The sequence below is a fragment of the Fundulus heteroclitus genome, chromosome 2, assembly GCF_011125445.2.
Source record: "Fundulus heteroclitus isolate FHET01 chromosome 2, MU-UCD_Fhet_4.1, whole genome shotgun sequence".
Classification (NCBI taxonomy): domain Eukaryota; kingdom Metazoa; phylum Chordata; class Actinopteri; order Cyprinodontiformes; family Fundulidae; genus Fundulus; species Fundulus heteroclitus.
The window spans coordinates 7169497-7195332 of NC_046362.1; the positions used below are offsets into that span (position 1 = coordinate 7169497).

General features: G+C 40.6%; 1 protein-coding gene across 10 annotated transcripts in view; it reads right to left on the reverse strand.

Moving 5' to 3' along the window:
- LOC105926237 (pleckstrin homology domain-containing family A member 7) overlaps positions 1-14126 on the reverse strand; it is a 222529-nt gene extending 208403 nt beyond the window's left edge. For 3 of the 10 annotated variants that reach the window (XM_036146571.1, XM_036146578.1, XM_036146567.1), the window contains exons 1-3: positions 13905-14125; positions 13681-13757; positions 13458-13515 (exon numbers count right to left, since the gene is read on the reverse strand). In XM_036146571.1, coding sequence (XP_036002464.1) covers positions 13458-13515; positions 13681-13757; positions 13905-13987 — 218 coding nt within the window. In that variant the 5' untranslated portion in view covers positions 13988-14125. Of the gene's footprint in view, positions 1-13457; positions 13516-13680; positions 13758-13904 lie in introns of all 10 variants that reach the window. The other 7 variants (XM_036146599.1, XM_036146605.1, XM_036146610.1 and 4 more) reach the window with 3 other exon arrangements.
- Positions 14127-25836: the final 11710 nt, after the last annotated feature.

A 25836-nucleotide genomic window follows, 5' to 3' on the forward strand; every position in this document is an offset into this window, starting at 1 on the left:
TTCTTTCCCATTTCGGTTTGAACACGAGGAGCAGACAAATACAAAATGTCATCTGATTGTAATGCAGAACGGCTTTCAGTTCTTTAAAGAAAAGTGCAAAAATAAGGAGTAACCACACCAACAAGAGCCTTGTATACCAGACGTCCAGTGTGTATATGACTTTAAATTACAAGGGAGGAATAACGGCATTAACAATGAGGTATGTTCTCAGAGGAAACGAGATTCTGAAAATGCATTATTTTGGATTTTTCAGCATTTAAAAACAGCTTCTATCACTCCAGACGGTTCTGTGCTGCATTAAAGGCAGACTGCAGAAATTCAAATCCCCGTGCAACTGAGTCTGAACAGCAGGGAATTACAGAATCATCCACATAAAGACGGTAGGAGGCATTGGGATAAGTTTGCCCACCCGTCAGTAATGTAGACGGTGAAGAGGATTGGACCTGTGGCTGGGCCTTGAGGTATACCTCCTGCAACCTCAGGAAAGGTGAAACTAACTCCAGCCATCTGAACACGCTGCAAAGATATCTGCAAACCAAAAGACAGCATGTTTGGAGATGCCATTTTTCTAAAGCGCTTCCAACAAGAGCCGCAGGATAATTCAACAACGACATACATCGATCAATAGACGTGGTGCGATCAATAAAAGGTTCAATAGAATAACAGTTTTCTTTCCTTTTGCATTCTAGCCTAACATAAAGGTTACTACTCTAGTCATTACATCCTCCCAACCAATCACAAACACAGACCCATGAACCTCTGTCACCAAGCTCCGCCCCCTTCAACGACTTCAGAGAGCATGCGTTTTGTTTTTTAAACTAGCAGTTTTGGTAAAAAGTTGGTTGAATGAAGGGTTGAGTTTGAATTCAGTGTTTGTGTTCGTTATCTAAAAGTAGGTCATTAAGCACCAGTATAAAATGGCCAGGGCTGCACTTAAAATGTATGTTTTGAATTTTTTTTGATAATTATCAATATGATTTGTATTTTATCGATGTGTTTTTTTTTTTCCTATATCGTCCAGCCCCAATCCACAGCGTCAAACGCCTTGAACAGGACAATAAACAGAGCAACACAAAACGTGATTCTAAAAGTTTGTTTAGTTGATCATAGACCAAATTTTCAAATACTTTGGCCAAAATGCATCATTTTGAGATAGGCCTGTAATTATTTACATATGAGGGCTTGCCTTCTTTCAGCAGTGGAAAAACATATGAAGATTTTCAAACTTCTGAAAGTTCATCTGTATTAAGCTTTAGATTAAAAATAAAAAAAAGTTAAAGGTCCAGCAGTTAAGTCAGCAGCCAAGCTTTAGAAAACAAATATATCCAAGGTATCAGGGTCAGCTTTTAGAGGCCAACATTTTTGGTGCACTGCAGACCTCAGAAACACACACATAAAACAGTTATTTTAATCAAACTAGTGGCCGGCTGTGATTAAAATTATTTAACACGGTACATTTATCAGTCAGGTTTACAGAGTGACCATTAATATTGGAACAGATTTCACAAATTTCTTACATTTCTTGGGCTCATCTATTTTTTCCAGTTTAGTCTTCTTATTTAGGGGGTACATTTGATGTGGAGCTGATGAAATATATTCCAATCAACCTCTACTTTTTGTTTTTTGTGCCTTCGTCCTTTCTTTATGAGGTTTTCAATGTCAGCGGAAACCCATTGATTATTTTGCCCCTTTATTCTAAATTTATATATGGGAGCATGTTTATTAATTAGCTTTAAGAATTTATTTAAAAAATCCAGGCCAACTCAACATCAACAAGCAGGGAGATTCGTTCTCACTCCAAATCAGACAGATCGTGCAAAGAAGGCTGTTCTTTAAGATGTTTAAAGTATCTTTTGAGTGGAGTTTGTGGTTTAGTTTTGAGGATTTTGCTGTCAGTCACTCGGACTGTTCCCAATAACCCCAGCATTGGTATGGGGGAATCTGTTATTATGAGATCCAGGAGCGATGATCTAGATTAGGATGTTTAATGCCAGGCTGAGTTGGGCTGTCTGGTAACTGTGAGTAACCGATAGACTTTAAGTCTGTCTGAGGCTGATGACAACCAGTCAAGGTTTAGATCCCCCCGCTAACACAAACCCAGCAGAGTTTAACCCTGAGACACAGTTATTTAAAGAACTTACAGCCTCGCTGCAGGCTGATGGAGGCCTATAAGAGCTCAAGACTGTAAGGGATCGTCTCTGCTGGAATTCTAGTTTCAATGCTAAAAATGCAGGCTGTTTGCTAATTGATACAGTGGAAATGAAACCTCTGCTTTTATACACACTGCCTGGCCAAAAAAGAAAAAGAAAAAAAAACGGTCAGACACTGTTTCTTGGACCACCTTTAGCTTTGATTACAGAATGTATTCGCTGTGGCATCTTTTCAACAAGCTTCTGCAATGTGACAAGATTTATTTCCACGCAGTGTTGCGTCAATTTTTCACCAACATCTTGCATTGATGATGGTAGAGTCTGCCCGCCGCGCAAAACCTTCTCCAGCACATCCCAAAGATCGTCAATGGGGTTAAGGTCTGGACTCTGTGGTGGCCAATCCACGGGTGAAAATGATGTGTCATGATCCCTGATCCACTCTTTCACAATTCGAGGAAGATGAATCCTGGCACTGTCATCTTGGACTATGCCCGTGTCATCCATTGATGGAATAACCTGGTCCTTCAGTATATTCAGGTAGTCAGCTGACCTCATTCTTTAAGGTCATACTGTTGCTGAACCTAGATCTGACCAACTGCAGCAACCCAAGATCATAGCACTGCCTCCACAGGCTTGTTTAGTAGGCAGTAGGTATGATGGGAGCATCACTTCACCTGCCTCTGTTCTTACCCTGATGCGCCCATCACTCTGGACCAGGGTCGATCTGGACTCATCAGACCATGTGACCTTCTTCCATTGCTCCAGAGTCCAATCTTTATGCTCCAGAGTCCAATCTTTATGCTCCCTAGCAAATTAAAGTCTTTTTTTCTGGTCCATTTTGTAAAAAAAACTACAGAAATTAATTTTAAAAACTTGCTCTCCCCCCCCCCCCAATCATCTTGCCTGAGAGTTGACCTAAATTCAGAGTGCAACTAAATACAAGCTGGGAAAAATGCTTATAAAACAAGATGGTAGGCCCTGCCTTTGTAAACAATGAAAGAAAATAAAAACATTTTTGCCGCTAGTGGTTTCACACATCTAAGAAAAAAGCTTCACTTGACTTGTGTAACTTCAAACTTAGAAAGATAAATGAATAATTTAAAGTGCCTCGTCTAAAAAAAAGTTTCCTCTTTAGGGTATTTCCATAATATATTTCCCTAAATATATATTCGGCATTGCATGCTTTTACCAAAACAATTTATCCTTCCAGGACTGATATAGTGCTGATATATACTGATATAGTTCCATGGAGGCCTGAGGGCAAGAAAAAAAAAATCTTGATTTTCCAAAACTTAAATCTTCGTAAATTGCAAATTAATCAATAAAAGCGAGCCAGCCCTACTTGAAAGGGTTAGTCTGGGCTTATATAATGTGTTTCACTTTGTGATGGTGTTAGTGAAAGAAATACATTATATATATATATATATATATATATATATATATATATATATATATATATATATATATATATATATATATATATATATATATATATATATATATATATATATATATATATATTCTAAATTCTAAATCTGGCAAGATGATCAAATCAATTTAATGCAACACCTACATAGAATAAAATGGGAAAATGTGTTGCCAGGTTTGCTTTTCACTCAGTTTTGTCATTGCACGGGAGAATAACCAGCTCAATAAAGCATAGGATATGACAATTCGTCATTGCTGTAGCTGTTCTCATATAAATGAGGAAGAGGATGATTGTACAGAACTTTATTGTTGTAGTTTTACTGTAAATGTTGTATTTTATTTCTTAATTTATGTTTTTATGTCATTTTGTTTTATGGACCCGCACAGCACTTTGGTCCCTTTGGTATGTAAAGTGCTTTATAAATAAGTTTGATTGATTGAATAACTTTAATTCCACAATCCTATGTTAATTACAACACACCCAGGGGCAAAGAAAATAGTTCCAAGGAGCTCCAGGACAGACGGCGCAGCTTTTAATATTTATGAAACGTCAATTCCTTCTTGGATGGCTAATGATGATAACGGCGGAGCTGGCAGCATCCAAATGAGCATCGACAGTGATGAGTCTGTCTTAACATGCTGTGCTCATCATGGCCAACCCCTCGGAAGTCACGACTAATTTTATTGATTGGGATTTCAAAAATGCATTTAATGCTTTTGTGTGATATAAAACAACCTTACGAAACCATGGCATATACTGCATTTAATAGCTATTGGAAAATTCTTGGAAAAAAAAAAGTTTGTTTTGAGCTGAATCGATTTGCAGTATAGGTATCAATCCACATATCAATAAAAGTCTATAGACATGACTAAAAGAATAAAAAAAAATACTTCCCCTGCATTGCTATGAAAAAATAGTGAGAAAAGAAATCTGGTATAAAAAGAAAAAAAAAAACAAGTGAGAAAAGCCAGTTTTGTTTAACAGAGACCATGTTGTGTCAGTTCAAGACATGAATCAATTCGTCACAATTTAAAATCAGGGCATTGTCAGTAAGCAGCTGGATAGGAGGCGGGAGAAAATGATAAACCGAGTAAATATAAAATACAGTTTAGAATTAATGCTTTGATTTAGTGAGAGAGAAAAAGCTATCTAACCCAACCTGGCCCTATGTTTAAAAAGTAATTACCCCCTACACCCAATAACTGGTTGTGCCATCTTTGGCAGCAAAAACTGCCATCAAGCATTGGTTATAGCTGGCAAAGAGTTGCTCACATCACTGTGGAGGAACTGTGGCCCACTGTCTCCACTGGATTGTTAATTTCAGATACACTGAAGCATGAGCCGCCTGTTTAAGGTCATGCCACAGCTTCCGAATCAGATTTCAAGTCCAGAGTTTGACTAGGCCGCTTCAAAACCTTCACTCATTGTCTGTAAATTCAAATAACTTCTTATTGCACATTCCTGACTTTGGTGTCATCTTTTTATTAGAATTTTTTTTTATAGTTAGTTACGTGTTTTGAATCGAACCGTAACTCCCTTGAAGAATTAATACTGACGTTCAGCATTCTGAGGTCAAAACTAAAACTATTTAAAAACACGTTCCTTTAAACTTCTTTGCAGGATCCCAACAGCAAACTTTACTGGGTTGCCATAGAGACGGCTCAGATGTCATCACATGTTGACATACAGTAGGTTTTGGGCCTGATTTATTGTTTAATGTGTGAGTCTGTTTAGAAAATGCAGAGCCTGAGCAGAATCATGGGACTTTGACAAATGAAAGACTATAAAGACGCAATCCTCATACAATCCAATACACAGATTAGAGTTTTTGTCCGACTATTGTCAGCTGCCGGCCTTAATGTTGATATAAAAGAAGGCAGCAACCGCAGAGTCCACCGTAAAGAAGAGGACACAGCTAAAAAAAACCTAGCAGAAAACAAACATGAGTCCCAGACAGCGGCAGCCCCGGTACGTTTCAATTATTTACACTCAATATGCAGCTCTTTGTTGAGCATGACTTTTTCCTAATCCAAAGGATGGCAAACCATCGGAGCCGACAACAGAAGAGACAAGCTTACATTACAAGTTGTGCCACATACTTTACACAGAACTCCTAATTAGTGCAAAGAAAATAAGCTGCCACGTGTAAATGTTTGGTGCAAACCAGCGGGAAGAACAAACAGCTACGTACTAGAAACTTCAGGGTGTTCTCGGTCAACTGCGATTGTGTCATACTGGTGGAGGGATAACGTCTGTCTACGTACAGAGGCTGTCTATCTGGTTAGATATAAATAAACAACTTAGAGCTATATTGACATTTTGTTAAACTGTTCCTAAGAGCTGTGTCCTTTACTGTGTTTTTTATGTGTGTGTGTGTGTGTTCGGCCTGAAAGGGGATCTTTATTCAGAAGAAAGTTCTGCGAGATGGCCAGAAGAGGACGTCCTGTTAAGCCACCTTGGTCTTTCTCAGGTCAACCACTATGAGCCAGCCATGTTGCACCATGATGTGAGCTGAACATAATGGAGAAGCCAAGGGAGGAACGGTGTATGAGCGACATTTGAACCAGACGCTGCCGGCTATTTGCTCGGTTGTATTTATTTATTTTTTTTGTCATTTAGAAAGAGCAAAACACCAAAAACATTATTCTGCACGACAAGTAAACGAAAAGCACCACTAAATGTTCACATTGTGGCCTTCGTAGTACTACTGTGACGCCGTGGTACGTTTTGCTTTAGCTTATCATACGGCGAGGATCTCGTTGTTGTCTCTCTGCAACTGCGTGCTTGTGTAATTACCACCAAATGGACAGAGCACAAAATTGCAGCAAAGCGCATCTCTGAAACGTGTGATTTCCGTTTGATTGTCAGTTCTATTCGCCGTGATTCAGGCGGGTCTGGTCAACAGTACGTGCCTTAAGCAGGGTCCCGGGCTAAGCAGGGGAATTACTGTGTTAGTGCTTTATCGCTCCTCTGTAGATTAGCAGAAGCAGAGGATAATGAGGTTTGCGGGACTGCACCAGCTGTCCTACGCAAGATGCAGGAATCTCTGACATCAAACCTGCTCCATCCCCTTTTCCCTCACTGTGCGTGCATGCGCGGCCCTCCCAAGCCTTCTTTCAGCCCCCTTCAGCGGAGCTAAACTCGGTGCAGACATTCCTGCCGAGGGTTTATCCCCTGACTTGATCTCTCCACCTCCCGTTGGGAGTCGCTGGAGGGTTAAGGGGGAGTTTGACCCACTGGTTAGCCCCTTAAAGGGGAAAGCGACTGACCCGTCTTTTCCGTGTGTGTGTGTGCGCGCATAGCTCTGAGTTGAGGTAAACATAGATAGAAGCACGCATAGTTCGAAAACATTTCTGAAGGAACGAAACCTTTTAGTGAGACTGTGGACGCGGTATGCAAAGGAGGGTTTAGTCGCAAAGCAGAAGCCAAACCCACATCTACACCTCAGTTGGCCTTATGGAAACAGAGCAAGTCTGAGCAAACAACAGAATATGAGCGTATGAGAGTCGGAATATGAGAGTCGGATACAAGGTACTAAGAGCCCACAGACAGACGAATAAATATTGTGCCTTGTGATGCTGCTTTTACCTCTGCAACGAGCTCACCGACAGCTCTGGAGGATGGAAGTGTTTGGATGATGATCCCTTCCTCCGGTCTGTGAGTCAGACTGCGCCGACTGTGTGACTCAGTATTTATCCTCACATGGCACAAACGAGGAACCCAGTCGGAAGTGGGCTTTGCAGAACATGCAAACGCGTATTTGGGCCCGAAATGAAAATTAATAACCACTACGTCAACATTTGTCCCAGGCTCCCGGCGTCACAACAGGCTCCGAGGACGTCTAAAACCCATTGGAGAGAAGGCAGAAGCCGGGGGGGTGGGGGGTGGCTGTGTTATTCTTTTGTGAAGTAATAAGAACCTGGAAAACATTTTTCGCATAGAAGAGGGTCCAGCAGCGGACCCCCGGAGGGCGGTTACACAACCGCGGTCTCCACATAAACAGTCTCCGTTTGAAGTGAGAAAGGATATTGGATTTCAGAGATGATAGCAGGTCTCTTTGTTGCTTTGGTTGGAGAAATACCATCTTTCAGCCAATTAAATGTGTGGACAGGCTGAGGGGGGAAAAAGGTGGAAATAAAAGTTTCTGCTCCGTGGAGAAAAGGTCTCTCTGTACAGGGGAAAGTCAGTGGAAGCTAAAAGATGTGAAAGCACCATGTTAACCTCACACTGGACTCCGGGAGCCAGTCTGCTATTTATTCTTTATCCTGGGACATCTGAGCTTTGAGGACCTGCAGACCAGACAGCACAGGGCTGCTTTCTTGTTCATTTACTGACCATGGAGGATTAAACATTAAGTGCATGTAGGATTTCAACTCATAGGCTGCTGAATCGGTCAATAAAAGTTATTGCCAGTTTCTTGTATTTATTTATTTTTTTGTTATCTAGGATTACCGTATTTAACAAAAACACTGCAACAGCAGATGTTGTAGAGATGCACCAACCAGAATTTTGAGACAGATTTCCAATCATTGTTTTTTTTTTCTAGAGCAACTGGTCAGACTTCCCGTTAAACACCAAAACTCTTGTTCTCTCTCACAAATAAAATCATCTCTTAACATGCCGTGAAACATTCTGTTTCCTTTTAAATAATCTCATACCTGTGCTTACTTAATTGTAAACGCATTGATTATACTGTCTAGCGCTAACATTGAGTCTTCCTGGATCGGTAACGAGCACTGGTGTCACTTCTACTGGTATGGTGCATTCACTGATAATGTAAAAGAGATGATTTTTAGGTTTCTGTCCAGCCAACCACTGGCCAGGGTAATGCTTAATTCTATACACGAGCCATGCCTTATGTTCATGGTAAATGGTAAATGGCTTGTACTTGTATAGCGCTTTAACTAGTCTTGACGACCTCCAAAGCACTTTACACTACAGTTCAGTCATTCCCCCATTCACACACACATTTACACCCTGACGGTGGAGAGCTATGTTAGTAGCTACAGCTGCCCTGGGGCAGACTGACAGAGGCAAGGCTGCCATACACCAGCACCACCGGGCCCTATGACCACGGCTAGCAGGCAATGTGGGTGAAGTGTCTTGCCCAAGGACACAACAATGGAGACTTTCAAAGCGGGGGATCGAACCGGCAATTCGCCAATTGCAGGACAAACTCCCTAACCTCTGCGCCACCATCGCCCCATCTCCACTTCTAAATAGGAATGCCATTATTTGATCCCAAGTATCAGCTGAGATCCCAGCCAAGTCATTTTAATAAATCAGGATGGGTATTCCTGACTGAACTCAATCCTCGCCACCTGCTGGTGTGGGTGGTAAGTCCAGATGAAACACCTAAGATTAGGTTCTTGAAGGTTCAATCCAAAGAGTTATGTTTATAAGGCAGGAAAACAACATATCAATAATTCATATAAAAACAAACTGGCAAACTACTCTGTTTAAAAACAATATTAGCATGAATAAGGCTTGAATTTATAACTCAAGGCATATCCACAGCGTTCATTTTATCGCAGCATTGGAATGGGACTGAGTAACACAGATCAGTATCCGGGAAAAAAAGCTTTGATCGGGACACCACTAATTTTAAGACTACTATAATAGATAAAACCTAAACAGGTTCATAACTTTGACCTGCTTGAGGCTCAAAATGACTTGACCTGCTTCTATCAGTCATACCAAAGGGAGTTCTTATCATGTTGCACAGTAAAACTTGGAACAAGAAGGAACTAAGTAAAGACTCTTGGCTATTTAGGCTCATGTGATATATAAATAATACATGGGAAAGAAACATACATTTAAAAAACAAAAATCAATTTTAGTACCCTACTTTAATTAGAGAAATGCATCATTAAAGCTGCTAACACGGCGTATTCAGTATGTAAAGGTATGATAAGATCTTCCTCTGGGTTTCCAAGTCAATCAGCAAAAAAAAAAAAAAAAAAAATGCAGGAATCTGCCCCCTGCAGCTCCTTCTACTAGCAGCTGCATCAAATGCAAAACAGGAGACATGTTGCAATCAGCAGTCATCTGCCCATCACAAACTTGCTAAATCACACCGTGGGATTGATTTAAATGTTCTTCAACCTGAATTTGATTCTCCGCTCAGAGCTGTAGAGTAAAAACTAGTATCTCCCTTAGCGAATCCCAAAAGTGGCGGGAGCAAAGCCACTGTTGGTAGAGCTGGCTCTTTTCAGCGTGAATCAGATATGCAAGCAAGTCGCGCACGTGTCGGTAGAGGACCTTGTGACAGAGTATTCCAGCACCAGCAGCACTGCAGCTGAACTTCCTGCAGAGTGCCAAAGACAAAAAAAAGGTTGGAGAATGTCGGTGCCCAGTAGTTTATCAAGTGAATTTGTTTTTCTCATGTATTTAAATAATACACAAATTGCTCACTCTGGTGCCTTCTGGGAGAGAGAGAGAGAGAGAGAGAGTAGGAAAAAACAAACTCAACAAGTTTCATTTTCAAAGAACTTTGCTTCAGGAGAACTGCTGGACTTTAACTTCACAAAATCCTTTGCTTTTACTCCAAATCTGTATCATTATGTTGATCTACCACTTCATTAAATTTCATCTGCTTGTTTCGTTAGGTCCGTGCACTGCTTTTTTAGAAGGTTAATCTGTGTTAAACGGAACATGCATGCAAAATTTCCCTTCTGTTTTATCCCTAATGACTATCAAGGCTTCCTTCTTTCATCTCTTTGGACCTTATCGGAGTCTTTGATTGATTTTTCAAATGCATAGAGCGTAGAGTCAATTCCCAAGTGACCAACTTAAAGCCAAAAGCTTCAACTTCAAATCTTAAGCAAGCATTTAGGACATTTAGGGACGTTTTTTTTTTTTTTTCACATCCATTACAAACAAGAATCCCTATAGATGCAGTCAAGTAGAGTCAGATCACCAGATGTAGGAGTTACATCCACTTGCTGTTATTTACTGGATCGTTCGGCTGATTGAGCATGAGCAGGTTACCCATATCAAGGCATACCAAGGTTTTTCTTAAATGTCTGTTTTCAATCAGAAAAAGTTCCTCCTTGTACTGTTCCTGTGCTTCTAAGTCCATTTCATGAGATGCAAGAGTGAACAGAGTTTCTGTATACGGCCTAGCGTAACACAAAAATGCCCCTCCCCGACCTGTTACTGCTTGCTCCTGGTCAGCTGGCTGAAAGAAGACGACTTCCCATTTTCCTCTCCCACTGTACGATCTGCCAGACAAGTTTCCTCGACTAGTGAAGCAGGAAATAGCCACTTGTTATACTGACAGAGTTACTCTGCAAGGAGCAGGACAGCAAAAAAAATTAGATCATGCCCAGCAGCTTTGTTTCACGTCTTTACTCACAATCTAAGAGCCATGGTTAGCATGTCTGGAATTGAAACTAATTTCTTGGATTTATTTCCGGCAAGTCTCTGCTAACCTGACTGTTCTCTATTTTGCGTGAAGATATTTCAATAAGCATGACGAGGAATTAAACTCTGACAGAGCAGAGAGAGGTAAAATCATCAATTTTACAGAGAGAAAAAAAATAATCCTTTTTACCAACTAGGAAATTTTACTTTCTTTTAGCAATCAGGTACTTATATGTAAAATATGTCATAAATGTTGTTTCTACAATTAGTCCAGGATTTTACAGGACCATACAAAAGTCAAAGACGGTAGATCTGGGAATAAATCCGGGTGTAACACTTCTTACCTAATTTCTCATGCAAAATCTAATGTTTTGATACCTAAATGCATTATTGTGACACTGAGGGAGTGGGAGAGGGGACTATTTTCCATGCAGGACATGAACACAGCATTGCACGCGCAAAAGCGTAATGGCGTCAGTAGCCGCTGGTACCATCGGCAAAGCAAGCGCGGCTGATAGAAGGCGCTCTGAAGTATGCCTCCACTTTTCATAATGCGGTGCAGATTATACTTGCTATAATATTTGTGAAGTCCCTGTTTCCAACTTAGCAACGTTGTCGCTACATTTAGCAACTTTTTAGACCCTTCCAGTGAACTAGCAACAAAACATGGGCAGTTCTAGACAGGGGCCAACAGGGACCAACAGAGTTATTGACAACTTCCCGTGTAAGTACCAATCTTTGTGCAGTCACTGTCTCGAGGCAGCAGCGCGTAATGCTGTGATCCCCTCCCCACTTCCCCAAGCGCTGTCTCACAGACAGACCACTGCAGCTCCCTCGTCCTAAAAAACCCCGCCTGCAGTCAGAGAAGAGAGGAGACCCACTCCGTTTCCACACTGCAAATGTATCCCACCCTGGATTACAAAGCGGGGTGAAAATATATTTTTTTAATGTAGTCTTTTAATTTTTTTCTCTGAAACTGTTGCACAAAAATAATCACATTTCATTCACACACAGAAATAGGAATTCAGATTTCTAATACGTGGAGCTGGATTTTAATTTGTACATCATAAAGAAGAAACGCTGCGTAGTTGTAGATGACGGTTTCCATGTGTAACGAAACTTTTTAAACAACTGTAGGATGTTGTTGTGATATATTCGTAAACATTTATTTACTGAGAAATAAAGGTAAAACTGTTTAACATTTATTACCACATAAGCTTAAACACACAAACGTACCAGAAGTTAGTACCACTGCGTACCGGTACCAATTCCCAGGTAAGGGGCATCGGTACCTTATCGGTTCAAATGTAAAAGGTACCCATCCCTCCCTTAACCATGCTTGTGTGGTTTAGGAGGCGCATGGCAGCAAACAAGATGGCCCAACAGAGCTCATTGGAGTAGCACAGAAAATCGTTAGAAGTACACACACTACCAGACATTTACAGGTCGCGGTGCCTCCGGCGTTGAGCTACATAATGAAACTTGTCACACCCAGGTTACTTTCTAAAAACTTTGCTGCCCTAAAGGAGGAGTCTCCGGCCTTTAAAAACTTGTACATCCAGATTTAAAGACAGCTTCCATCCAAGCGTTGGAAGAGAACCGGAGTTTAAGAACTGATCTTTCAAAGTATGATACGTCCGTGGATGTTTCATACAAATCTGCATTTTATCTATTGCTACTGTCACTTGAGTCTTTTTAACATTAAACAGTGTCAAAGTATTTTTTTGTGTGCTCCTTAATCGTGTTTGACTTGTTTATAACGCTCCGCTACAGTAGCATAATGTAGTTGTACTTTGTACAATGACAGCAAAGGAACTGAAACTATTTCACTGAACACGTAAATGCAAATATATATTACGTAGATATTTTTCTTTTCCAAAGGGTAAAGGGAATGTAAGGAAACAAAGCCCATATCACAATACTCTGCAAGTGTCTTTCTCCAGGGGTCACTGCTTGAAAGGACATGTTCCACGATGGACTGGTCTCAGGTCCAACAAAGAGACACACAACCACCTTAATTTTGGAGGAACTAATAATGTTTTTGGACTGCAGGAGAAAGTCGGACTTGCACGTGCACGGTCCATGAAGGGACCGCCGAGGCCTGGGCTCGAACCCGGGACCTTCTCGCCGCCGACAGCAACACCTAGCAGCACAGCAGAACTAATTTCACGACGAAAGGCATTCAAAGCAAACAGCCATCCCTTCTGCACCTCGCATTAAAAGCTCGCGGATGGACGTGCGTCGCTTTAACTCCGGGAGACTGCTCGATGCTCTCTAACAAACCGAGCAGACGGGAGGCGAGTCATGAAGCGGCCGCTTCAGTAGACGGTGAGCAGCAGGTTAGACCCGGACACACCTCTTCCTAACCCACACCGGCCCTGCGGTAATTCCCTCCGCTTGGAGCGGGAATTAGAGGCAGCAGCAGCAGCAGCCATGTTAAGCTGCACCGTAACTTCCTCTCCAGCCGACCGGAGCAATGAGGAAAACAGCAGCAGTGTTTTCGGGGTCCTTACTTTATGAAGTAACTGGCTCCTTCGTCCGTAAAGCCTTCCTCCCATCCCAGAGGCAGGTCTGCCGGAGAGAAAAATAAAGAAATTAATAAATAAAAGAAAAGCAATAAGAGCAACGACAGACTTGTAGCTGAAAGTTTGCCACTTGAGTGAGCAGTAAAGTAAACACCGGCTCCATAAGGTATCAGGTGAAAGTGTGTCGCGCGGCGCGGCTAAGCTAGCTCACCTGAGCGGATCATTTGTCCCGAGTTCACAGGTTCGCCGGAGCAGGGATGGAGCCAGGTGGTGCTCCGCGTCTGGTCGCTGCAGCGCGGACAGAGAGCAGAGGAAAAACACCTGTTACGCCGCCGAGCCGGGGGTGGTGGTGGTGGTGGTGGTGCGGGGAGAGGAAGGGGGGGGCGCCGGCAACTCCCGTTAAACCGGGACCGCCGGTGTCGGGGGGACACTTACTTGATGAAGAAGACCCTGCCGTCCCTGCAGACACCGTAGGACCAGTGTTCAGGTAGGGCGCCCCGTCCGCCAGGCGCCGCCATGATCCGCTCACCAATCCTGCTCCATCTCAGTCCCTCTCCGTGGAGTCTCCGGGGAGCGCAGTGATCGCTGGTGGCGCTGGCGCTGCCTTCAGGGACCCGTCTCGCTTCCGTACATCCGACGATCGAAGTCTGAACGCTTCTCGGAGACCCTGGCTGTGCCCGCACTGCAGCGCGCAGTGGCTACAGGTTTATGGATTATCTCTGAGTGGGAATAAAGCAGCTTTCATCGCACTGCTTGACATAGCAAGCGGTGTTGGTACGAGAAGCCTAACTTTTATTTCTTTTTTATTTGGTTAGTTTGTTTTTGATGACCAAATATATATATATTTTTTTTTCTACAGCACAAACATTTTTACACTTGAAACCAAATTATAAAATGTTCTATTCTAAAACAAGAATAGATAACATGCATACCAGGTAATAGTAGTAGTCACTGACTGGCTGGTATGACATCCTCGCTGTAGGATGAGCTTAGATAAAAAAAATAGTTTCAGGATTATCATCATTGGCATGAAAATGTTCAACATGATCTAAATTGCATTTGTTTTAAAAGGGAACCAATATCCACACTGAGGTTATAAGTGCAAATACTGTCACGGTTATAATAATATTATTTATCTCACACCCCCATCTTAGATGGGGGTGTGAGATAATAAAACACTCGTTTAAGGTAGCAGTGGTAGTACTTCATCAATGCTTATTACGCAGGAGATCATCCTTGTTTCTTAGAGTAGCACTGGGAGTATACAAAGCTCATAGTATTTGGTTAACAAACACAGCTGCTTAACAGACACCAGCCTCCCATTTGTAGATTTAAATTTAATCGTAGCGATCCATGAGCTCCATTTAAAAACTATGAATGTTTGTCTTTTATTTACCTGTTTGGTGACCAGCAATACAAAGTGGTTTATCTTGTAACAGACAAAATGTGTGGCAGTCTTCTTTCAGCCAGCTGATGTGCAGTTTTAAAAGAACCAGCAGGGTGTAAAGTTTCAGAGTTTTCTCTAGCCTCTTACTGAGGAGACTTGAAACGTGGGAACAGTATGACAGGACGTCTTGGCAGGTTTTGAAACTGCAACTTTTTTTTTCTTTTTTTTTTATCTCAGCATACCTTGAATCAGGTTGTCGACCCATACAGCAAGCCGACCCAGCTGGTGGTTATAACAAGGTTTAGATTTGGCTATTCAACCGCCGATAGGGTGCGGTAACTTCTAACAGTGTGAACTGATTGATTATAGAGTTGCTTAAAGTCCCAGTTACACCCTCGCTACATGATGTGTCAAATAGGTAAATAAATGAAAGTGGATCTGGGTTGACTGCCTTGTGACTTCCAGATGCTGACCTCACAGTCATGATATCCTTATAAAATACAATCTAGCAACATACATGTGATCTATTAATTTAAAGAACAAACTCTTCCCTAGGCCACATCACCATGACATGATGACTAAGACAGGGGTTCCCAAAGTGGGGGTCAGGACCCCTGTAGGGGTGCCAGACACCTTTTGGGGGTCGCGAGAGGATTTCATGCTGTTGTGCCAAAAAGATTTAGCATTTCCTTATTTGTGAAAGAGATATCAAAGTATAACTTTACAAGACACTCCAGATTCCTTTTTTTTTTGTAAGAGTTCATACAAAAAATAATATTTTTATTTTTTTGTAGTAATTTTACAACTTTATTCTCAGAATTTCCACACAAAAAAGAAGCAAATATATAGTGTCTTTTTTGCCTAGTCTCTGTCAGTGTTATTTTAGGGGTCGCAGGCTGAAAAGTTTGGGTACATCTGGGATAAAAAAAGATCGTAGAATATAAAATATAAACGCTGTTTACAATGTGACAAGAATGATTCTTGAGATGCACAAAGTTAGGCTTCAAATCTTTAGCTGCATTAGTGACACCTTCAGCATCTTCCAAAGTATTTTCCTTGAGTAGAAAAATGGTATCAACTGTTTGATGTAGTAAAACCAAAGTCTACCTGGATGTCATTTCTTTTCTGTAGAGATATGAGTGGACCATCCCGTCAGTTGTATGAATCTTTTCTGTCGCTGCCGATCTGATTGTTTTTATGTTCCTTTCATTTCATCACAACCACGTTATTCTACCAGTGAAGAACAGAGAACTGCGTCCTTTGAGCGTTATTCTCAGGTGTGATCTGCAAAGCTGAATAATTAAGATGCCGATTTTAATCTCTTTGGAGTCTCTGCCAGCCCAGAATTCAGCTCATTTAAGGGGCAAAAGGCTGATTAGTGAGATCAAAGCCCTGTTTTAAAAAAAAAATTCAAAACCTTGCTAAGCTCTGTTGCATTTTAAATTCTCTGCACACACGCCGCGCCACATTCATGGCAGCCGGTTTGAAACTTTGCTTAGACCTCAAAGGTGAAGGATGTCACATTTTAAGTCAGCTGCCCCAGATGTAGTTCTCATAGATTGTACGTCGTAAAACAAAGTGTGGGGCCGTAAAACTGCTGCATGATAGTAAACAATGTGAAATATGCCACTTGTGTTAGCTTCCTCAAAGCTACCCTGCTCTAAGTACAAAGGTCAGTTTACAAGATGGTAGGAAGCAACAGATTTTACTTCCTGTCAGTGCAAAAGACAGTGAACTTTTTAATACAAGAAAAATAGTTGCTGAAACACAGTAAGTTTCCCTCAGCTGTTAGGAGAAAGTCCGTGGAAGTTTCCCTCTCAACAGCGCATCGGAGTCGAGCCCAGATCTGTACCCCTGGGAGTTGGAACACCTCCTATGTAACGGCCATTTGACCAATGCACTGGGTCTGATGAGTCCAACATGAGAATATTGGTACCATATGCCATGGATTTAATACAGAAAAGAAAAAGGCTGAATTTATTTGTGGGACACATGAAGAAGCACGGAGGAGGTGTTGTGATGGTGCTGAAGGGGGGGGGGGGGCTTTGTAGGGTTATGCATCTACTGGTGCGAGACGTCACAAGCGCCAGCTGCAACCCTTGGCCCTCCCTCTGGTTGGCCCCAGTGATGTAAAAAAAAAAAAAAGCTCATAGAAAGTCATAGAGAATCTGAGAAGTGGATGTTAAATGTCAAAATACTGAAAGGTCGTTTGTGTGCATGAAGAAAAATTAAAGGTTATTAGCTCATTAAAAAGCTACAGAGCTATCCAGTGAGGACAAGAGTGGCTAGCAAAACGGTGGGAGGCTGCTGATCAGACACATTTCCTCTCACTTGTATTAATAATTTTGTTTAGTGATATGCATCTTTGTCCTGTGTGTCTCTGTGTTGCCGTGCAACAGATTGGCAAGCTGTCCACGGTGTACCCTTGCTTCTCGACGCCCCCTGACCCCTAGAGAAAGCCCCGAGTCCCCCTGTGACCCTGCACAGATAAGCTAGTATAGATGATAGAACGTAATCCCCGTGCTGGAGCTCCTGGCCCCCCCACCTCTGCTGCTCGCTGAAGCAGACCCCCCTGATCAGAGACAATGGGGTTGGTTAGGGGCATTAAGTGTGCTGAGTTGTTACTTAGTAAAACAGCACAGAAAATATTTGCTCAGACAGTTTTCAGTGTTTTTCAGCGGTACAAACAATAACTATTGGTGCTGGTAAATGTAGCAAATAGCTTATATAGCTTAATACGGGAGTCGTTGCAGTTACTCATGAAAGGTCATGAACTTATGAACAGTGTAAAGCACGATTTGAAGAACTCAGCAAACCAACTTCCCAAGCTTTTCGGTTGCAGCAGCCTCTGATGGCAAACCCATCCATGGTACCTGAGGCTGGCTACATACATACAGCCCAACATCACATTCTCTGATGCATCAAAATGTAACACCTCCTACACATCCACCAAGGGAAAAATAGTGATAAGGTCCCACAATGTGTCCACTTCCAGCGTCTCCTGTCTATAAAGGTACGAGTTTGTAGATGAAGAGATGAAATGTCCAATACAATATATATATATATATATATATATATATATATATATATATATATATATATATATATATATATATATATATATATGTGTGTGTGTGTGTGTGTGTGTGTGTGTGTGTGTGTGTGTGTGTGTGTGTGTGTGTATGAAAAGGGGGATTGTCGAAACACGCCATGTTTTTCAGTACCACGTCTTAGAGGAAATCCAGAGAAGCTCATAGCAGCCATGTTGAGAGGAGCCAGGCGAGGTGGTTGAGTCACCCGATAAGGATGCCTCCTGTGTGCCTCCTATAAAGGTCTACCAGGCATGACCTGCTGAGCCGATGGATTATGGAGCAAGTTGTTTGAAATCTGCAGCCCTTGTTTTTGCTGGAACTCTGAAATGGACCAAACACTTCTGTAATGTAATGGATGCTCGATAGTTGTTAAGTACAAGGTCAAATATCCTAACGGCATAAAAAAATCAGAGACAGTGTTACCCAAGCATGAGACCTGTACCCTAAATTGAAAATGAAAGTCTATAAACTGAATTGGTTGTTTGTTTCTATTCCTTGCTGTTGCGATGAGGATCATTTCTTCCACTTAATACTTACAGAATGGCTCTATTATGAAGCAGTCCTAAGAAATGGATTGGAGTTTCATCTTTCAGAACTATTATGTGAGACATTTCTTAACACTGACATGTTTTACTAATAATACAGTGCTTGATTTACAGTGTCTTGTAAAAGTCAATTCTGCTGAACTTTTTATATTTTTTTGTCACTAAAACCACAAACTTCAATGTGCCAACGCAGTGGGAATTTATGCGATTGCTCAAAACAAAATAGCACATGCTTGGTAATTAAAAGGAACAATTGATTTGAAACTGTACAGCTAAAGATACAAGAAAATGTGTGCTGGGCATTGTTGTGTTCCACCTACTTTACTCTGATACCAATAAATAAAGTCCTGTGAGGAGCCTCATTATTATAATTGCTAGAATAAACTGGTCTAAAGTTAGCCATTAAAATGGGAAAGACTGAAAAGCTGATGTTTCAGGTAGCCCTCTGTCCAGTCTGACTGACATAGGGCCATTTTGCAAAGAATGGCCAACATTTTCAGCTATGATCCCCACAAAGCTGCTGGGTATATACTCATGGTGTTAAATTATACACTTCTAAATACATGTTGAAAACCATTCATCCTTTTTCTACTTCACAGTCATGTGCTGGTCTGTGTTGGTTTATCACTTAAGGTCCTATTGTGGTTGTACGTTTGTAAAAATGTGGAAATAAAAAATGTAATGGACATGAACACTTCTGCAAGGCATTTTATTCCAATTATTTAAATTTAAACTGATGTGATCAGAATGTATGGCAGTAAAAAAAAAATGTTTATATCAAGGTAGTTTTGTTTTCCTGAAGAATATCCCGCTTTCATGAATGATGACTGGTGATTAAAGCATCCATAATCAGCATTTTCTCCGCCAACATAAGCATCACTTCTGTTATGACAGACTATTCATTATAACATCCCCTCTCCCAGCAGATCATGTTTGCTTTCAGCAAACATGCTATTGTTAGTGGTCCTCAGCTGCTCATTACGATAAATAAGATCCTGCGTCAGCTGACAGACGCTGTTGGTCTTTGTCTCTCACCAGGGACTCTGAGCTCATTGGAATGTCTTCTTCCGAAGTGTCTCCACAGGCAGGGGGACGTGTGGTGGCCTGCCGATGACACCGTCCTGTCACACGTTCAATCCAGACCTGTGATTTAAAAAAAACACACCTGGAACAAAAGGCCTTCCTGTGAGCTGCCGTAGGGTCCCAGTCACCAGGAATCTCCTCAGCAATAACAGTCATTTTCCTCAAGCGTGCGTGCAGCACAGTGTGCAGAACAGAGAGGCTTTATTGATATTCCTCGCAGTGGTTTTTGTCTTTTAGTGCACTCCGGAGAACAAGATTCCAGGGTTGCATTGATCAATATTTTATAAGAACAACACCCTGAAAGAGCCTGTGAGAAGTATAAGATGCAGCTAAGGGCCCACAGCTAGGATCTTAGCGTTTCAGTTTTCGTCCACCCAACAGTTGTGTGTCGCTGGTACGGACAGAAACTATTCAGAGTTACAGGCGTCAGCAAAAATGCTGAATGTTGCTATTCAAAAGACATTCATAGGAGAAATATCTATTTCCTGGTGAGGATTCTCAGTCATACAGGTCATGATCGATCCAAAAAAGGTTACAAAAATAAAACAGCTGGACTCTGAATCTGAAGCCGTTTTGCTTCCCATCCAGGAAGCTTTCTCAATAGGTATTAAATTCCTCTTTCCAAAACTTGCATTCACCTTTTTCAGCAATCAACACCAAAACCACATTTATTAATTTGTTTCATCTGTTTTAATTGGAGAGCAGGCTGATCAATGACCAATATTTATTTATGTCATTATTATTATTTATTCTAATTTTCCTAATTCAAGAATCAGGAAACATCCAAACATAACCAATATTCATAACATGTGTACCCTAGCTCAGCTTTCTACCATTTTAATCTCTTATATATTTTGTATCCACCCATCAGAGGTTTATTGGTCAAAGGGGGAAAAAAGAAAACCAACAAACAAACAGAAAAATCCACGTAAATCAGAGCGTGCAGCACCTGTGATATTTTTGTGCCTGGGTGTTGGGTGTTTGCAGGTTGTTGTGCTGCCTCCTAGTGGACAGAAATATGAAGTGATGCAGGTAAAAATGTGCTTTCCATTAAACGCTTTACGGTCAAATTCAGAATTACAATGTTAATTTATTTCAGTAACTAATTTCGCTAAGGGAAACACATTATATACATTAACACAGATAATGTGATGATGTTTTATAGTCTTTATTTCTGTTTATTGGGATTTTTTTTTTCAACTCCAGCTAATAAAAACACAGCATTTAAAAATAGAATATTGTATCAGACCAAAACAACAACAACAACAACAACAAGAACAAAAAGATTTTACATGCGGAAATGGTGGCTTGGTGAAAACTATGTTTAATACTGGCATAAAGGTTGTTATTGTTTTATAAAAAGGTACTTTTAATTGTAAGCCTCTAAATGCACATTCTTTTTGTTTTAATATATAATTTTCTAGAATTGAATGCATAATTTCAAACGTTTTTGAGAATTTGTTAACAATGGTTGATAACTGAATGCAGGAGAATGACAAATGAATGTTTATGTGAACAAGAGTAAAAATAAGTCCAACAATTATAGGGATTTACTTAAACTGTTCTTGTTCCACAGGGGATGATTATAAACACATTTGACTTTAATGAATCACAAAAAATAACATTTTAAGCAATATTGTTTTTAATTGTTGATTTCTTTAATCCACACAGTTAAAATTATACATATCTACAATCATATGCAATAAATTAGAACATGCGTTCTGATGAAGCCTGTTTGTCAGAATAACAGTACCTTTTAAAAATAGCCTGTAATCAACATAGTTGTTTTTGTTTTTTTTATCAAGCCCACATTTATCTACTAAAATGTTTTTTAATTGGTCAAATTTAGGATCCTAATCTTACATGTTGTGTCTTCATTAGCTGTAAGTGAAAAGTCATTATGATGAACAGTAACAAAGGCTTTAAATCTGTGCATAATTAAAACTATGAAATGTGTTTCTCTCAGTTATTTGAATTACTGAGATAAATGCACTTTTCAATAACGTTTGAATTTTTTTGAATGGGTCCGCACATACATTCAGGGGCCAGCCAGACCATTCTTGATGTTCAAAGGACTTGACCTCTGGAAAAATATTACGTGTGCAGTTTTAGAAATATGCACTATATTTTGCTGTTGGATGTTTGTGTGAAATAAAAGATCTAAAATATGTTTTATTTAATTTTTAAAAGCAAAGACATAGATCAGACTTTTATGAGGGGCGAAATGGGCTTCCTTGATGAGAACGAGGCCAACTAAGTTCTTGCCTGACCCGTTTAGGATAGCAGAACTATCCTAACTAGAACTAGAAAAATAGCCTTTCCTTTTGGTTCAAGATATGCTTCAGACAAAAGGTGATGAAATTTCTGTATGATGGATTTTTTTTTCTTTTGGTCCTTGGCAATACATTTTATACCACTCAAAAGCCCTTGATGTTGCTTTTAATGGTGCCACATTTGTAAGGAAGATCTATTTGCAGGTTGAGCAGTAGTGTTGAGTACTTAGATTGCTATTGACTCTTTTTTGGTTTATCGGATTCAATTATTGATGTTTGAAACGGTATGATGTATCAGCAATTTAACTATTTATTCATTTATTAAACCAGGGACCTCAGTAGTGAAGGGAGGAAGTGTACGCAACCACAACACCCTGGTACCTACTCCTCATGCTGGTACCACCAGTTTTGGTCCCAGACTACTTTGCGATGACATCCCAGTCTTCAAGCGGGATTCGTTGCACGTCAGTAGAACACGTCAGTAGTCATAGTTGTGTTGGTCGCTCTGGCTAGAACAACACGCCTACGCTTAAGTTTCAAAAGGACTCCCCAATTCCAGAGGTAGTCTCTGATAAACTCTTGTTGTGGTGAATATAATGTTTGCTCTCTAAAAGTGAAATCTGTCTGCGTTGAGATTGACTCCATTGATAACAAGTCTGGTTTCTCCAGATCTCGGCATTGGAAGGCTGCATCTGACAAGTTGTTCATGGTCAAAGCTCACTATTGTCAACTCTGCCACTCAACTCTCAAATGGTGTGGGGCTGTTTCACTGTCAGGGGGACAGATAGATTGCGCAACTTACATGGATGAAGAAGAAGGTGGACTACTTCCACGTTCTTTGGCTTAGATTCAAATTGACCGATGATCACAGCAGGCTAGCATTTAACTTGTGGGAAAGCCTAAAACTCAACCATATTAAAAAAAAAAAAACAGGTGGACCGTGTTTTAAAGCTGAGTCTGTCCCAGAATACCAGAATCAACTCCACCATTAACTCTGCCTAGAAGAGCGGTCAGTTTAGCAGCTGGTTGGATATTTGTAAGGCTCTAAGCAGGTGGTTCTGATGCAACTTTTTGTGAGACACAGTATTTGACTAAATACTGTATTAGTGTTGTTACAAAGGTACATATTAATAGCTTTTTTCCCAGGTTTAACAAAAAAGTGATTATAGCTGTATGCTATATAATCATTCGTGCCTGAATAACATTTTTGTGGCACTAATGGCCTTTATTTACCACAATCAGGCAGGAAACAGGTGAAAGATCTGCAGCAAAGGTCACAAAGTTGTGTGGAGAACAAATAGCTTTTGAATATTTGACTCCCGCTCTACTGCTTCATGCGCCACCTCTCGAATAGTTATTTTTATAAGCACACTATGGATGTATATTTGTGTTTTAATTTGTTCATGTTTAAAAGTGCATCATATGCAAATGTGTTAGCAAAACACACTTTCATACTGTTTCAAGCTGTCGAAGTAATGACTTTCTGAAGTGATGCCATAAACAGCCAGGTCAATGTCCTCTGAGTAAAGAGTAAGCTACTTTATCTCTTCAGACAAACAAATCCTTAAGTGATGGAAGGATCCTCTGAGCTCTAAATTATATGGACCAGCCTCAACCTGCCTTGTCAGGGCTTTGTGTTGTTGACTTGACCCGGACACCAAACAAAAAAAAAAAAAACAGTGCTGAGTAAAATCAGACAGAATTTCGAGCCTCTCAAAGTCAGAGCACACGAAAGTTACCAGAGGTGAAAGTATGCCGCACCATTTATAGTGGGTGCTGATATACACTAATGGTTATTCTTGGTGGAACTTCAGCCTGCTGGTTAAACTGCTTTTATTTTAGAACAACACAAAAATCACCCAACACCAGGCATGTCAAATTGTGGCACAGGTACCAACAGTGGTACTTGTGCATTATGCTATTTGGATGTCTTCCTGCGTGAGGGACTGGTGCACTTTACAGGATAAAGAAACAGCGCGGGGATTCAGCCAGGAAGTCGAGGCTTGTACTAAATGATTTCATTCAAGTGGACAATGACGCTAATCATATAACCGAATTAAAGACAGCCAAGTCCATAGCCTTTTTCATAAAATATTTCTGTCATAAACCGGCACAGATTTGACCTTTCAGAAAAGAAGCCACCAGTGTGGGATATCAGAACTACACAAACTCTCAGTTCTCTAATCAAAAACAAAGCTCATTTTGTTGTGCTGAACAAACGTTTCAATTCAATCTAAATTATAGATAGATAGATATCAGGCACTTCTTCGCATCCAAAATTATTTAAACTTGTTTGCACTTTTAAATCGTGTGGCTGGCTGGTCACACAAACCATGTGTCATCGTCACTGTGTCACTCCATCGACCTGCAACGCTGGCTTGCCCTTCTAAAAATCCGCTGATGCAGAGCTGTGGCTTCAGAGCTTGGCGAGGCAGGGGCTTAAAGAGGCAGTCAGACCTCCACCCCCCCTGCACTGGCCCTTTCACAAAAGAGCTGAAAGGTGTGTGAGACCAAGGCTGCCTTTAAAGCTGACTCTGTTACACCAGCTCTGTCAGGAGGAATTCAAGCAAACTAATGTTTAATGTGAAACCACTGTGGAATACCCAAGAATGCCCAAAATGTTTGACCCAAGTCATACAGTTCAAAAGCAAATATACCAAATCCTCAGGAAACACAGGAGAACTTCTGAATGGAGAGAAAGTTAAAACATTTCTTGAAAAAAAAAAGCTCTCTCTTGCATTTTTCTTGAATTCAACAAACAGAAATAATTTTGGTGACCCTACTTAAAACAGGAACAGTTTAGTTTGATTTAATGTCAGACAGCAACTGTTATGTCTTATTATACAGCATGTATAAATGTCTGATTTGCTCAGAAATGTTAATTTAAATAAATATTGAACATGCTAACATTTTTCCTCAATAAACATGTTTCTGATGTTGTTACAAATTAGTGCATAGATTGGGTTATGTTTAATGAAGTGGAATGGTTCCGGGAACAAGTATTGAACACTTGAAAAAGAACGGGATCTACCAGTATTGATTGTTTATTATGAACATAACTGCAAACTTTGTTTTTAAAAAGCATTCCTGCTGCCATGTGAAAATCCATATCAGCTTATTTGCTAACAACTGGTGTCCACTAAAACATTTATTTAAAGAATGGTTACTTTGGTAAAAGCAAAGAGACATTCAGTGAAAGGTGTTATTGTTTTATTTCAATATTAATAGAAATGGTTAAAACTGCATTTCTAGACTTCAGAATGTTCCAGTGAATACCGTTGGAGCTATAATCTTATTTTACCATTAAAAAGGCACAACCAGCTTCTCATAAGATGTCTGATACTGTTGTCTACTCCCCCTCGTATTTCCTAGTGATCACTGTCAAACGTGGGTGCACATGACCCTCAATGCACAATGACAGTTGCTCTGATTGTGGTTATTGCAAATATTATGAATTAATGTTTCTGTTGTGCAAAAAAAAAAAAAAAAAATCATCTAACGTCACCCTGTTCAGCCGCAGAAGAGCATCTTAGAAAACGAAAAATACCAACAAAAAAAAGCAGATGGCCGCCAGCTGATGTGATTATCCCCTTCCGCCTGCTGTTCCTGCGTTTAAAAGAAGCTGAAGAAAAACAACAGCCAACAGGACAGCCGCTATCTTCCTGCAGCTTTCTGTGTGTGTGTGTGTGTGTGTGTGTGTGGGGAGCTGATAAAAGATACAAGGAAAACAAAGAAAGCAAACACACAGAAACAAGAGATGTTGGGCCGGATTCAGGAGGCGGATTTTCCCACCAGCAAGCCACAGTAAACACTATGGGCCTCTTTCCACACACAGCCGCCAGCTACGAATGAAAAACATGCAAATTTATGTCAAGCAACACAAACAGTTTTCACAGTATGTGTGGACAAATATGAGTAAAGTTATGATGTGGATTTTACATTTAATAGCTGCAGAATACATTTCCATGTTGCTTTGGAGCTTTTTTT